Consider the following 15,181-nt stretch of genomic DNA (forward strand, 5'->3'; position numbering starts at 1 on the left):
CCCGTCGCCGGGTGCAACAGCACCTGGTACGGCGGCGCCTCCGCGAGGCCGGGGCCCGGAACGGGCGCTGCAGGGCGCGGAGCTGCGCAGCGCCGTGCCGTTGCGCGCCCGGAGCCAGGCGTGGACGAGCACCCCGTACGCCTCGTCGTGCCCCGCGAGGCCCTCCCGGAGGTAGTAGCTCCCCTGCAGCGCCCAGAGCGCCCAGTCCAGGTCCAGACCGGCGGCCGGGGCGGCGACGCAGCCCCTGTACCGGTTGTCGGCGGCGTTGCCGCCGCGGATGTCGACGCCGAGGTTGTCGAGGCCGAACTCGCTTAGGAACACGGGCCAGCCACGGTCCAGCAGGTAGAGCGTGCGCCGCGCCACGCTCGCCGAGACGCGCGCGCACACCCGGTTGGCGTTCCCGCCGGTCCACTGGTGCGGGTCGAGAAGCTGTACCAGGCACCTCGAAGGCCACCTTGTGGGAGAAGCTTAGGTGGACGGGGCGTTGGTTGAGGAAGCTCAGGTCGTTGTCGTTGTTCAGGCCGGAGAGGATGACGAGAACACGCGGGTTCGCCGCGTGCACCGCCTCGGCGCCGCGCTGCATGTACCTGCACCCGTGGCTGCTGGTGTCAGGCTTAGCTCCATGGTGTGCCAGCTATCGCTTTGCACTGCCCGGTTCGTACTTAGACTTAGTATATATTAAAAAATAATCAATTTCATAAGTTTTAACCATCAATTGATTAAATTTATATCTTTATTGTATAAAAGTTGTACGGATAGATTCATATTTGAAATATCCCTTAATATTTCAGGTACCTGCTTTTGGTTCCATGCCAGTTTCAGACGGCTGCAACCAGCGGTAGCTGCTTTTGGTAGATTTACAGGTCGCGCATTCGATACCGTCTGCTAACTTAATTCAAGGGTTGGTGTTATATCTCTGAAACCAACTCTTTTGTAACAGAACCTTCTTTACAACTTGAACAATACATAGGCTCTGTTTGTTTCCGCTTATAAACAGATTCTCGGTGGAGAAAAGCAAGAAGCCCACCCAAACGTCTCGATTAAAATCGAATTGTCTGGAACGCCGCTTCCGTGGGAATCGCAGAGACAACGTGAAGCACGATTCTCACCAACGCGTCCCCAAGCTCGCCCCCCCCGCCCCCTCCCCGCCGCCCCTCTCTATGCGCCGCTTCCTGCTTGCGCTCCGGCGCTCCTACTGCTGCGACGCCGCCCACATCTCGCAGACCTCCCCCTACCACCCCGCTGTCACGGCGCCGCCCGCCCTCCCCATGCTGCCGCGCCGACCGCGGGCGAAGGCAGCCAGTGGGCGCAAGAGCTCATGCCCGGGCATGCGCAGAAAGCTGCTGTGGCACCCGCACCATCGCCGTGGCTGAGCCCTCCACAAAAGTTCGATTCCAGCATGAGTAGGTGGGAGTGGTTGCAAGAGCTGCGTGTGGAAGAAGAGTGGATAAGATAAAGGAAGAAGAGTGGATAAGATAAAGGAGGAAAGGAAAAATAAATATGAAAAAATGTAGGAAGAGAATATAAATTGCCTGCTCACCGTCCCAGCTCTCTCTGTCATGGACGGCTCTCTCTGGCGTGATGCAATCGCTACCGCTATGGTTTCGTGATCTAATTGTATTCATCATTTGTGTACTCGAAGTTTAGAAATTAGTGCTACTACATCTAGTCGTCTATTTGTGATATTAATATATTTGATCTAATTATGTAGTTAAAATACTCAAAAAATATAAGAATTATTGAATTCTGCTCGTATTCAGCAAAAAAATGAGATATCATAAGACTTAATGGTATTTCAGACATTTTACCACTCAATTCAGATAATCAGATCAAAATAATCAGGAATGCCAAACACCCAGCTTATCCAGGCAGCTAGCTTATCTCAGAATTCTGATTCCCAGAAAAGCGAGATCCAGAAAAGCGAAAACAAACAGGGCCATAAACATCTGACATGCACATCTATTACAACTTTGACATACAACTAGTACACAATACATCTACAATACATGCAACAAAGAAATAACCTCATGTTAACTATACATCTACTGTAATACGGGTCTTAAACACTGGAAGTTTCGTAACAAAAACAAACTTCTGAAGCCATATAGGACTATAGCTATGTTCTAACTCCACACAATACATCTGAACAACCAAATGTTTGGAAAATAATATTTAAAAAATGGATGACTGATCAAGTTTTACAGGCGGGCAGTAATAACAATTAATAAAACGGGCTAATTAACTAGCTCATACAGATTGAAAGTGTTGCAAATTACTTTGGGTTCACGCTGATACCAACTGGCGCAACTTCGGCGAAGTCATGTATCTTGCTACAAGGGCAGCGACGGTGAGGAGCTCGCCGCCACTGCTGAGCTGCTTGGCGTGCGATTCCCTGCCGCACCCGCGGCCCACGTAGCACAGCATATCCACCCACACCTCGCAGATCATCTCTAGCGTGTCACAAACGGTTGGTGAGTCTCGCCGGCCGACGAGGACCTTACCGAGCTCGCATCCTCTCCGCAACGGTTTGTTGGATGTAATGCGATTAGCAGGGAGGTCCTCGTCGTAACGTCGTAGCAGGCGACGCAGTACCTCAACTGAGCTGCAATCCACGCAAGTGGTGAGGCACTCCGTCAATTCGCCGTACGCATCGCCGCTGCCATCTGGAGGCAGCATATGGGGACGTGTGGCGAGGAGGAAAAGCAGGTAGTTGGACAGCGCCTGCGCCGCCTCGGCGAGATCAGCCTGTGCCCGGCCCCGGTCACTGCCGCCGCCGCCGCCGCTGCCGCCATCTGGAGGCCGGTTTGCTTGCTCCTGCTGATCCTTGTACCAGCAGCCCAGGTAGACGTCAGTGGCGATGTGCCATACCAGGATGCTCTCATCCAGTTTGTTGAACTTGACACAAGAGGCCAAGTTCTCGTACAATCCTCTGTTCATGAGTGCCTCCCGACCCCATTGCCTCGCCTCTGGTACCGCACGCTGAGACGAAGAAGTGGAAGCAGAGCTTTCCTCTTCCTCCTCTTCCTCTTCCTCTTCCTCTTCCTCCCGAGCCTCCTGCATTTCCTCTTCTTCTTCCTCGTCCTCCTCTCGAGCCTCCGGCATCGCCATGATTCTCTTCAGCAGCAGCTGCTTGATGCACGCTGAGACAGGGACGGACCATGAGCAAGCCTGCATGTTCCACCAGTTCTCGACTCCCACCCATTTCGCTACTCTTCTTATTCGGCTGGCCCTGCTGCGCACGCAAAACTGAACCAGGTTGTGCTGCCCCATGCAGCGTGACCAGCTGCACCTTCTCCTCAAATCTGCCGCTCCTACCAGCCGGCGGAGACACAAAAGGATACCCGCAAGAAAAGTAGATGCAGATGGTGCAGCAGTTCCTTCCCATCCATTGCTCTGGCTACCGCGTTTCAGTAGCAGAGCACATGTCCAGCTCGAGAACATGGCCCTGACAAGGGACGCAGTCTCCAGGACAACGGCCCCGACGAAGAGGACGTAGGTGACAACAGCATCTACCCTGCTGTAACTATAACCGCCCTTGAGCTTACGATGATGGCCGTCGCACAAGAGCAGTATATTAAACAACAAGAAGGCGACGCCGACGGCCAGCCACGAAAGCAGACGGATGCAGAGCCCATACCAAGTGTGCGTGACCTCAGCCTTGGTATAGAAGAGGTCGTAGACTAGGGAGACCTGCATCTCGACCATCTTGTACACGTCCTCCCCATCCAGCTCTGATCCTGCTGGAGTAGCTGTGCCATACAAAGCTATAGGAGATAACGGCCCCTTGAACACATCCTTGGCACAATCCAATAGCAGGTGAGCTTTCAGCAGGAAGGCTTCTGGATCCAAGCGGCGCCTTTTCAAGGACTCCGGCACCACCAATGGACACTCTGAGATATGGCCATCTGAACCTTCTCCACCCCCACGACGACCCCGGTAGTTTCCAGTTGGGCTGCTACCGGCGCAACGGAGCGCCCACACTCTTTCCCCATACTTGACAAGACCGACGAAAAACACGAGGATAGTGACCAGCAGGAGCAAGGACCAGTGCTCGCCGACGATGATCGAGGACCCGTAGATGATGTAGGCGGCGGCGGCCACCTGCGCGACGAACGTCTGCAGGTGGCGTAGCCACAGCTTGTTGTCCTCGAGGGCGTAGGCGGTGATGTTGTCCTGCCCACCGAGGTGCAGCAGCAGGAATGGCGCCCATAGCGCCAGCAGCTCGTGCTCCGGCGACCTGCTTGTCACGGACAGGTGCCCGAGGGCGTAGATCGCCGTCGCATCGGCCAGCATGTATGCCGACCAGACGAAGGCCATTAGCACACCGGAGTCGATGTGGCGGCGGAGCTCCGCTAGGATGAGGAGTGCGACCTGGACCGTCAGGCTGAGCAGCACCAGCGCTTGGAGACCCCATTCTTTCCATGCCTCCATCACAACCTCTGCTCCTGCCATCGGTTCCTCTGGCTCGCTTGCTTCTGAAATGATATTAGAACAGTTCAAATTACTACCCTCACTAGGGCTAAAGTTACCTCGCAAAAAAAAACTATGACTAAAGTCCGGATAACCCCTAAACTATTTATTGGTTTAGTTTGCCCCCTGAACTTTGTCATTTTGTTCAATATACCCCCTAATACATTTTGTTTTTTTTCTCCATGCACAAATGGAATCTTATGTTAAAATTTTGTGAGATAATAGTAGATATCATGAAATATGTTAGAAAAATGTATCATGCTTTTTTCATCACTATTTTGATGGGGTAGTGGATTTAATAATAAATTGATCATTGAAATATAAATTTATATGAAAAATAATGATGAAAAATTCATAATATATTTTTTGACATCCGTTGTGATGTCTATTACCACTTTGCATAATTCGAAGTTAAAATTCCACTTTTGTATGGAGAAATAAAAATACAAATTCTACTAGGGGGTAAATTGAACCAAATGGTATAGTTCATGGTGTAAATTGAATGAAAACATAGTTAGGGAGTTATCCGGACTTTGGTCATAATTTAGGGTAATAATTTGGACTTTTTTCCGAATAATACGAATGGTCAATCATAGTAAGAGGTACCTGAAGGTAATTAACAAAAAAATGGTACCAAATATGTGGGTCCGGTACCAAAAATAAGTAGGCCTGGTACACATAAAAAAAGAAGTCTAGTACCGAATTTTTCAGATGAACGGTAAACAATGAAAACATAGTTTAGGGAGTTATCTCAAAGAATTATAGTGCCTTCTAGAGATTAATTAATATGAGGGAGCTCTAAATTATTAGCAAATTAAAAAGTGTGCACATCCACCAAATTAATGAGAAACTGAGCGTGTGTCAGAGATGAATGTTTCCTTACGGAAGTAGTGGTTGTATTTGCCAAATCTTTTCTCTTGTATACTATACATGGTTCTTGTTTCATCACTAGTATCTGGGTTTCCATATTTGGCAATTATACATATATATTTGACCATATAAACATATCAAGTGATACTAGATCCAAGCCAAGATCGATCTGGTTTATGAAATGATGTGCAAAGCTTTAGGCGGGAAAGATTCAAGAGAGCGTTCTTGGACAATGTAGCCAAGCGGAAAAACGTTATGGCAAAGAAAATTCTACTACGCATCACTGAAGAACTACTAGGTGACAGATATAAAAAATCTCATCATTTTCATTACTATTTCTGGCTACTTACAATAATAACCTTCCATGCACTATGATGACCTATGTGAAGTTTTTTTTCATCTAGTTTAGAAGTGTATCCCGGCTACTTCTGTATCCTTCATATCGATCATGATAAGAAACTGATAGTGTATGCCATTTCTGGCCGGTAATGTTATATTGGCTTCTTCTTTTTTCCTGCATGCAGATACACACTGAAAGTGTACACGCATTATGTGAGATCTAGCTATGTAAAGACAGAGCAAAACTTACAGGAAAACCAGAGAAGTGGTCGATGATATTTCAGTTGGGGGAGAAATTAAAGGTTGTCTATATATGGTGGCGCAATAGCCACCTTGGCATAATTTTGGGGGAGATGAATGCAAGTCATACATTATCAAGTGTCACATATATAGCAGCGGACCTGGTGCGATGCCTGCAAGAGGGTTAAGGCACTAGGAAAAGAGCAAGGCTCAATTGGACCATCTGATACCCCGCCCAGCCAGCACGCAAAAAGAAAAAGCTATTGCCTGGAAAAGAAAGTAAAGTATACATTCCATAAAGCAGAGGAAAACTAAAATTATACTTTGAGATGTGTTACCAAGAGGTACCTTTTCTATTTTGGTATGAGTCACACATATTTTGATACCGATTGATATCTTTTTTTTTTTTACCTCGCTTATGTTTCAGCCGTCGATTTCAGCTTGATGGATGATCCTCATTTGTTTTAACCGCTGTGCCGTCTGTGCGATCAGGAAGTCGAGATAGCCGACCATCTACTCTGCAACTGCAGCTTCACCAGGCAAGTTTGGTACGCCCTGCTGCTTGTGCTTGGCTACCAGAGCCCTCCGCCTTCTGCTGATCTAAGCCTCCTACAGTGATAGCTCCTGCTACACCAAGACTTGTCACATGATCAAAAGAAGGGGCTAGACACAGCTGTAATGCTCGTCTCTTGGCTGGTGTGGAAGGAGCGGAATGCCAGGGTGTTCAACAATCTTGAGCGAACTCTAGGCCAGCTGCTGGACGACATCCTCGCCGAGGGAGGTAGCTGGATTCGGGCTGGGCGACTAAGCTCGCTGCAATCGGTTGGCCACATCGGTCGCTCATGGGTACAAGTGTCACCGATAGCTAGGTCTCTTAGCACAGGGTGCTCTCTGGTTGTAATCTACTGCCGTATAGTCCTCTTCTAGTTTCGGTTGAGGTGTGCGTGCGCCCCTTTTTGGCCCGCGTTGTAAACTTTGAACAATCTTTTTCCTCTTAATGAAATGATACGCAGCTCTCCTGCGTATTCTCGAAAAAAAAAGTTTTAACCGCTGTAAAATTCCTCTTACCTCATTGACACTTCACACAGGTGTTACATTTGTGTTCTACAACAATATAACTAGGCAAATAATCAAACCCCTACCTTGCAAACACACAGGCTAGTAATTTTTAAGGATATACACAAATAGTTGATTATTTGAAATCTATAAGAATACCTTAATTCACCATACATAGCTATATTAAAAAATTAACTTTTTTTACAATGCTTTCAAAAAAAATAGGAGCCGTCCATTTTGAGTGACCCTATGGTCCAAAGTTAGGGAAGTACCTAGAGATACCTAGAGAAAGTACTAAGAGGTACCAAATAGGTGGGGTCAAGTACCTAAAATAGTGGGACCGGGATCGAATTTAATCGATTATTTTTAACTTTTAATTAAGTATTTCTTAGATCAACGGTCGGCAACTATTTGAAGAAAAATTACTCAAAAGTACTTGTTGGTACTTAAAAAGCATTGTAGCAAGCCTCTTAAAAAAGTCATAATTCACCATGATGTATGTTGCCTTTGGTGGCCAGGGTCCTCGATCTGGTCCGCCTTTAGCACACGCGATGTCCATTTCCCCGACGGCATCCCTTTCATGGCGCCAAGAGACCGAAAATTAAAGCGCTTCACCGAACATAGCTGCTTTTCCATCAATCCCTTCTTTATGACATCCCAAAACGTTTGATAGAACTCGATCCGTTAGATGACCATCGGGGTCAGGTACTTTGTTATATGTTCCATCACAAACACTGCATTCCAGACTTCCTTCTCTGTGAAAGGAGCTGTTACCTCTATACTTATACAGTGCTGTGAACTAAATATATTGCTTTAATTAGTCTCTAACAAGGAATGAGTACTTATGCAATGAGTTGACGCGAAATCCGGTCAGCACATGGATGCCCTATAGAGTGCGGGTCGCAAATGGATCGAATCGCCGTCGGCTAGCGGAAACTAGTCCGTGCCAGTTTTGGATTTGGTCTAGGCCGGTTTAGTCAGGTTTCACCGGAATCGGCCATTTGAGGAGGGTAATGCCACACTTACGTGGTGGGGAACGGCAAGGTTTACAAGCAAACCAGCAAAGGATAACTGACACACTTACGTGGCGAAGAACGACTAGTTTACGAGCAAACTACCAAAGATCATCGAAGCTCTCGCCCGGGAGGGACCCCGTCAGGGCATGGACGTCGCCGGCGTGCCCTAGGTCGACCAGCGAGCCTTAGGACATCATCCTTTGGTCATGGAGATCAAAAGACGAACAACATGAGATGTTGGAAGAGAGAATTAGGGTTTAGAGGGATAAAAATGTAGATGCATAGTTGTTTGATTCGATTGGGTGTGTTCTAATTGGTCGTGGCACTTTAGATTTAAAGGGTGGGATTGTCTAATCCTGTTAGGAGTCCAAACTCCTTGCAAATCCCGTGTCAAACTTTAATTTGGATCTGCCTATGCAAAAACCAATCCGGACCAGTTTGAAACCGGCCCAAAAGTATTGTTTTCTCGGGCGATTCTTCCAGGGCCATATCTACCTCACCCGAACTTCAAATTAGGTGTTCCACATATGCATTTCGATCGTATTAACGAGGGCTACACAATAGTGAAATCTAATTGGAGGTTTGACAAGGTCACCAAAACCAGCCTAGACCTGTTTGGGAATTGGTCTATACCAAAAAAACCTGTACGGTGCCAATTTTGGTTGTCAACATAATGCTTTCTATGGAGGGGGTGGGGGTGGGGGAGGTAGTGAATACTATGCCTTTTTCCTTTTATTTACTTGCCAGCTGCGCAGGGTATCGGATGATGACTTGAGCCTTGGTTTTTCCTGATGCGTTAACCCTTTGGGAGGCATCGCACCAGGTTCTGCGTGCATGCCCTTTACGTCCTGCTACATATATACGTGCCACTCTATATCTATGAATTGCATTCATGCCCCATGAGCCATCATATAGCGTCCCATCTAAATCATCCGCGCATCTGGATTCAGTCATTCCATGTAAGTCGCTCTATTTACATATGTAGCTCTCACATAATGTATACGCTTTGAAGTGTGTTTTACTGCACGAGATAATTAATTCAGCCAATATTAATTATTAGTACCCTTTATTGTTACACACAAGATGCATCTTCTTCTATAGTTTTGATCATGATGTATATGTAATATAGTCGTGTTGTTAACATCAAGTTAATTTTTCACTTGGCCACATTAGTTATATTGTCGTACACCGTTCTTGATTCTTTCCCTATGGAAGGAATGTAGAGCTAAAAGGTTGAATACCCTATGCACCATCGTATATCTAGTTTTCAGTTGTTTTTTTCCTTTGCTTTTGCTTTCTCAAACGACATGCATGATGAGCTATGCACTTGGATTGTAATAGACTATAATAGTGAACCAAGCTATCCATGCATTTTGTGGTGTTGAGGCTGCAAACTTGTTTCTATTTTACATTATATAAAAAAATAATCCTGCTATTGGGTACGCACTCTCACACGGTAAAGCCCAGAAAGCCCACGGCAAAGGGTTTGCCGTGTGCCGCACACGGCAAAGGGCACACGGCAAACAGCCGTCGGCAAAGGGCATCTTTGCCGTGTGCTTTTTTCGGGCACACGGCAAAGCCTTTGCCGTGTGCCTCGGTTGACACTCAGCAAACTTTTGGGGATGACGTGGATGGCCATGTTTGCCGTGTGCTACCCCGGCCCGGCACACGGCAAAGGCTGGATGTTTGCCGTGTGCCAGGGGTTTTGCACACGGCAAACCCCTGTTCTTTGCCGTGTGCCAGAGTTTTGGCACACGGCAATTAATGGTCATAACAGTGTTTTCTGGGCTTCTTTGCCGTGTGCCATGATAAATGCACACGGCAAAGAGCCCCAATTCGATTTGTTTTTTTTTTGTCGGTTACGTATATGGTACTCCAAACATTACAAGCATTATATATATATATATCACAATAAGCATTTAATGTATCCCAAGAAGTATCGCAGGCATTCTATATTATCCAGAAATGCACAGATCATCATATGTTACCTAGAACAATTCTAGGTAAAAAATTATATCATCACGGGCAACTAGATCATATAATCTACTACGAACAATTGGAGCGAAGGCCTTTTTCACATGCTCACCTAGGGCTCGACGGCGAGCGAGGCGGGGACGCGTGTGTCGGTGCAGGCGGCAAAGCTCAACAAGATGGCGTATACGTACTGCGATGTTAAATCCTACAAAAATTATAATTTTATGTGAGGTCAATTTATTTATTACACTAGTGCATAACTATTTCCACAACTACCACTAGTGCGGCCTGTGAGGTCAATTTCACTATATTTTTCCTTTAATTTCATGCAAATAGGAAAAAATACAGCTATATTATCCATATACAATGCATCAATTGCAATGAAATGTCAAAGAAATGGCCAAAAAAATCACAACGTAGAGGCGGGAGGAGGTCAGCGGGCGCCCGCGGGGTGGAGTGTGGCCGGGGCCGGCAGGGTTGAGGCGGGAGGAGGTCGACTGGGGCTGCCGGGGTGGAGGGCGGCCGGGGTCCGGCCTCCGGCGGCGCCAGGTCTCGGCGGCGCTGCCCGGGCCCGGCGGCGAGCCTCAGGCGGAGGCGGCCTCGGGCAGCGACGGAGCCGGGGTTGAAAGTGCGGCGGCGTCCCCTCGGGCGGCCCGGGCCAGTGGCGGCGGGGCAGTGCGGCGCGGCGAGCCAGGGCGGTGGCGGTGGGGCGGGGTGGCGCGGTGGGATGGCGGGGCGGTGGCGCGGCGGGGAGGTGCGGCGGCGGCACGGCCAGCCGGAGTGGTGGCGGGGCGGGGTGGGTCGGGGTGGCGGCGCGGGGTGTGCGTGGTCGGGACGCGTGTGTGGCGGGGCGGGCTGGCGGCAGCTGAATTTGGATAAGAGCTGGATGCCCTTTTTGCCGTGTGCCCCAGATCTAGCACACGGCAAAAAAGGGGAGTTTGCCGTGTGCCGCCGATCTTGCCGTGTGCCGCCGATCTGGCACATGGCAAACGTGCCACGAGTTTCTTTTTTTTGTTTCCTCGTGCCACAGGGCTGAGTTTGCCATGTGCCTCGTGCAGGGCACACGGCAGGCTCTTTTTTTCCAATATTTTTCCAATAAGTTCATGTTTGTAAATTTTGTTTGTCACATTTTGTTCCTTTGACATAGTGTCTTTGATTCTTTGACAAAGTTAATCTTTTTTGGTTTTATGTAATACAATTCATTATTTCATGCACTTTTAGCTCAAATTTAATATATATCACATGAGATTATTTAGTTGCAAATAAATTGGTAATTACCAAACTGATCGAAAAAATAACTAAAATTTGGCATGAAATCAACTAAGTGCTGTTTTGCAAATAGAAAGTCAACAGGCATTTCGTTGCAAACATTGAGTTCAAATGGTAAAGACTCAGTTACAAATATACGGAACCTCTATAGAGATGTTCTGATTTCTAACATCTGTACCGAAAACTTATGCAAAACTTTTCCAAATTTTTACCATAGTGTCCATGCATGAAATCATAATATTATGACAAGTTTTATAATTTTCAGAATTCCTTTGCTTTTAATAAAAATTTAAAACAATTCGGCAAAATGTTTGTGCTCATGTGTCGTGAACAAGATCTTCATAACTTACTTTTGTTTTAGGCATATATCCTCACATTGCACTCCATAACATGAATATGATTTTTTTGATTCATTATATTCCACTTTTTAATAAACTCCCAGTTCAATCACCAAAAATTTCGATTAATGAAACTAAAGGACTAAATATAGCAAACTTCATGAGAAATATAGCAAAATTTAAAACGAAGTAACATACATTATATGTATTTAACATAAAAAGTTTGGAGGGCAAATTCAATTTTTTTCCCCACAAGTTTGCCTTGTGCCAGCAATCAAGCACTCGGCAAAACTTGGTTTTGCCGTGTGCATCACTCAGGCACACAGCAAAACAAAGTTTTGCCGAGTGATTAATTTTTAGCACACGGCAAACGCACGTATTTGCCGTGTGCCAAACTTTCGCCGTGTGTTTCTTCTGCTGGCTCACGCCAAAATCGTTCGTATGCCGTGTGCCTGGCCTTTGCCGTGTCCTGCTTTGGCCTGCACACTGCAAACACGTCCTTTGTCGTCTGCCTGGCATTTGTCGTGTGCTGCTTTGGCCTGCACACGGCAAACACGTCCTTTGCCGTGTGCCCGAGGTTTAGCCCACGGCAAACCTCTGGGCACACGGCTTAGGCACGGTTTCCGGTAGTGACACCTTGTAATTATATATTAGACTTAATTAGTACTTTATATATAGATGGGAACATATCAGGTGCAAAGCAAACTTGGAAACTATCAATAAAGGCAACACAATGCTCATCCAAGGAGGTGCATGGGAGAGTGGAAGGGGGGATTTGCACCTGATATGTTTCCTAGATGGAGCCCCTCTAATTCTAATAGAAGTTCTCATGGCAGTGCAGATATAGTACAACAAAATATATAGATAGAGTTGAGACATAAACGGAAAAAGATGACGGCGTAATAAAACTTTGACTTGCCCCAATTTATTGGTGTCAGAAGCAAGCAGCAGGTAGAGAAATTGATCGATGGCCGGAGGAGTAGAGTTGGTCACGAACGCATGGAAGGAATGGAGTCTCCAAGCGCTGGTGCTGCTAAGCTTAACGCTCCAGGTGACGCTCCTCATCTTGGCGGAGTTCCGCCGGCACATTGACTCCGGCGTGCTAAGGGCCTTCGTCTGGTCGGCGTACATGCTGGCCGACACGACGGCGATCTACGTGCTTGGGCACCTGTCCGTGCTGGCCAGCAGGTCGCCCGAGCACGAGCTCATGGCGCTCTGGGGGCCGTTCCTGCTGGTGCACCTGGGTGGGCAGGACAACATCACCGCCTACGCCCTCGAGGACAGGAAGCTGTGGCTGCGCCACCTGCAGACGCTCGTTGTGCAGGTGGCCACAGCCGCGTACGTCGTCTACGTGTTCTCCGTCGTCGTCGCCGGCGACAGCCGTTCTCTGCTCCTGCCGGCGACCATCCTCGTGTCTTTGGTCGGTGTCGTCAAGTACGGGGAAAGAGTGTGGGCGCTCAGGTTCGACGGTTGCAAGCCAACTGAAGGGTATGACGATATAAATTATGATGGTCCTCCAGGAAAGTCTCAGAAGTTTCTGGATAGCCCAGCTTTCACAGATCGCTCGGATGCAGAAGCCTTCCTACTAAAAGCTCACCTGCTCATGGATTTTGCCAAGGGATTCTTCAAATGGGGGCCTTTATCTGATCTACCTGTGAGAATGACTCCAGCATCAGCGTTGGATACGCGGCCGCAACAGGAGGAAGTATTCAAGGTGGTCGAGATGCAGCTCTCCCTCATCCACGATCTTTTCTACACCAAGGCGGAGGTCACGCACACTTGGTACGGCCTCTGCCTCCGTCTACTCTCGTCGCTGGCCATCGGCGTCGCCTTCTTGCTGTTCAATATACTGCTCTTGTTCGACGGCCATTGTCGTAAGCTCAAGGGCGGTTACAGTTACAGCAGGGTAGATCTCGTTGTCACCTACGTCCTCTTCGTTGGGGCCGTCATCCTGGAGACTACGTCGCTTCTCAGGGCCATGTTCTCGAGCTGGACATTTGCTCTGCTTGTACAATGGTGTACGGACATGTACAGCGGACTGGGCGACGAGATTACCAACGCACAACGGCTAGGGATTGCTGTGCGCACTTTCCTTGCTCGTGTGCTTGTCTCTCTTCGCCGGCTGGTCCGTGCAGCGGACCGGAGACGAAGGCGCAGCTGGTCACGCTCCATGGGCCAGCAGAACCTGATCCGGCTGTGCACGCGCAGCAGGGCGAGCCGGAGCAGCAGGGTGGCAAGGTGGATGGGGGTCGAGGACCGGTGGAACACCTGGGCCTACTCGTGGTCCGTCCCCGTCTCGGAGTGCGTCAAGCGGCAGCTGCTGAAGAGCATCGAGCAACTGCAGGAGGATAGCGTAGCGGAGATCTCCGGCCATATCGACGCAGGGGAGTATAACAAGGGCGCGGACCTAGAGGCGAGGCAATGGGGTCGTAGCGCGCTCAAGCGCAGGAGATTGCACAAGAGGCTGGCGTGGAGTGTGGAGCTCAAGATGGAGGAGAGCATCCTCGTCTGGCACATCGCCACCGACGTCTACCTGCGGCGGCGGCGCAAGGCGGACGAGGAGGAGCAAGCGGCGGAGCTCGCCGAGGCGGCCCGGGCGCTCTCCAACTACATGCTCTTCCTGCTGGCGGCGCAGCCGGAGATGCTGCCTCCGAGTGCCAGCCGCGACCCGTACGTGTACACGTGCTACGATATTCTCCAGCTCGCTGGTCTGGACTGCAGCTCGGATGAAGAGGTGCTCTGCTTGCTAGGACGCTACGCAGAAGATAACCAGCCCGAGGTCCCCTGTGACGTCAACAAAACGCTGCGCCAAGGATGCAGGCTGGGCGCGTTCCTCATCGGCCTTGAGCAGCAAGGCTCGCCTGGAGCTGCTGGTGACACGCTAGAGATGATCTGCCAGGTATGGGCGGATATGCTGTGCTACGCGGGGCACGGATGCGGTGCACAGTCGCATGCCAAGCAGCTCAGCCGCGGCGGCGAGCTCCTCACGGTTGCTGCGCTTGTAGCGAAATACGCGGCGTCACAGAAATTGGACAATGATTATAATGATTAGAGCATCTCCAAGAGACTATATTATGTTAGCTAAATTTGGAGATTATATTGTACCCCTTCATAAAAATAGAAAATCATCTAATTCTATGGAGTAGTCCTAAAGACGCCACTACGGCACGAGCAGAGAGCATGCTCCACCACTTCGATTACCAAAATCCCCATTAGCTTGATGACGAATTTTCGCTCAATTTTTCACAGCAATCCTGTTCAATAAGACTGGAGCTCCACCCGTGCTGGGGCAGGCGGAGGATGGCAAGCTCGCCCCTCGCCAAACACCGGTTTCTCGTCGGTGTTGGCCCGCGCTCGCCTTCCCCCATGGGCTGCTCGCCGCATTACGCAAGCTCACGATTCGCCTGCCGCGCCGTGCGCTATTCCCTCGCGGCCTAGCTGCCTCCCCTGACGTTTGGCGCCGCTCACCTGCCCATACCTGCTCGAGCTTGCCGCTCGACGCGTACTGCAACTCGCCCATCACTGCTCGACGCGTGTGCTAAAGGCGGACCAGATCGAGGACCCTGGCCACCAAAGGCAACATATACATGGTGAATTATGATTTTTTTA

General features: G+C 49.1%; 2 protein-coding genes across 2 annotated transcripts; one reads left to right on the forward strand and one right to left on the reverse strand.

Annotated features, from left to right (window-relative positions):
- Positions 1–2,135: 2,135 nt before the first annotated feature.
- On the reverse strand, positions 2,136–6,049 carry LOC120640517. Its single transcript, XM_039916384.1, has 2 exons — positions 5,930–6,049; positions 2,136–4,475 (listed from the first exon to the last, which is right to left on the reverse strand). Exon 2 carries the CDS (start codon positions 4,450–4,452, stop codon positions 2,284–2,286), a length of 2,169 nt encoding a protein of 722 aa, XP_039772318.1. The 5' UTR covers positions 4,453–4,475; positions 5,930–6,049; the 3' UTR covers positions 2,136–2,283.
- Positions 6,050–8,892: 2,843 nt separating this feature from the next.
- On the forward strand, positions 8,893–14,664 carry LOC120640518. Its single transcript, XM_039916385.1, has 2 exons — positions 8,893–8,950; positions 12,511–14,664. The coding sequence occupies exon 2, from the start codon at positions 12,540–12,542 to the stop codon at positions 14,622–14,624; it is 2,085 nt and encodes a 694-aa protein (XP_039772319.1). The 5' UTR covers positions 8,893–8,950; positions 12,511–12,539; the 3' UTR covers positions 14,625–14,664.
- Positions 14,665–15,181: the final 517 nt, after the last annotated feature.

This window comes from Panicum virgatum, chromosome 7K, assembly GCF_016808335.1.
Source record: "Panicum virgatum strain AP13 chromosome 7K, P.virgatum_v5, whole genome shotgun sequence".
Lineage (NCBI taxonomy): Eukaryota > Viridiplantae > Streptophyta > Magnoliopsida > Poales > Poaceae > Panicum > Panicum virgatum.

What these genes read in the sequence shown, in the direction of transcription:
- LOC120640517 (XM_039916384.1), bottom strand. Translation starts at nt 4,452, where the DNA reads ATGGCAGGAGCAGAGGTTGTGATGGAGGCATGGAAAGAATGGGGTCTC.
- LOC120640518 (XM_039916385.1), top strand. Translation starts at nt 12,540, where the DNA reads ATGGCCGGAGGAGTAGAGTTGGTCACGAACGCATGGAAGGAATGGAGT.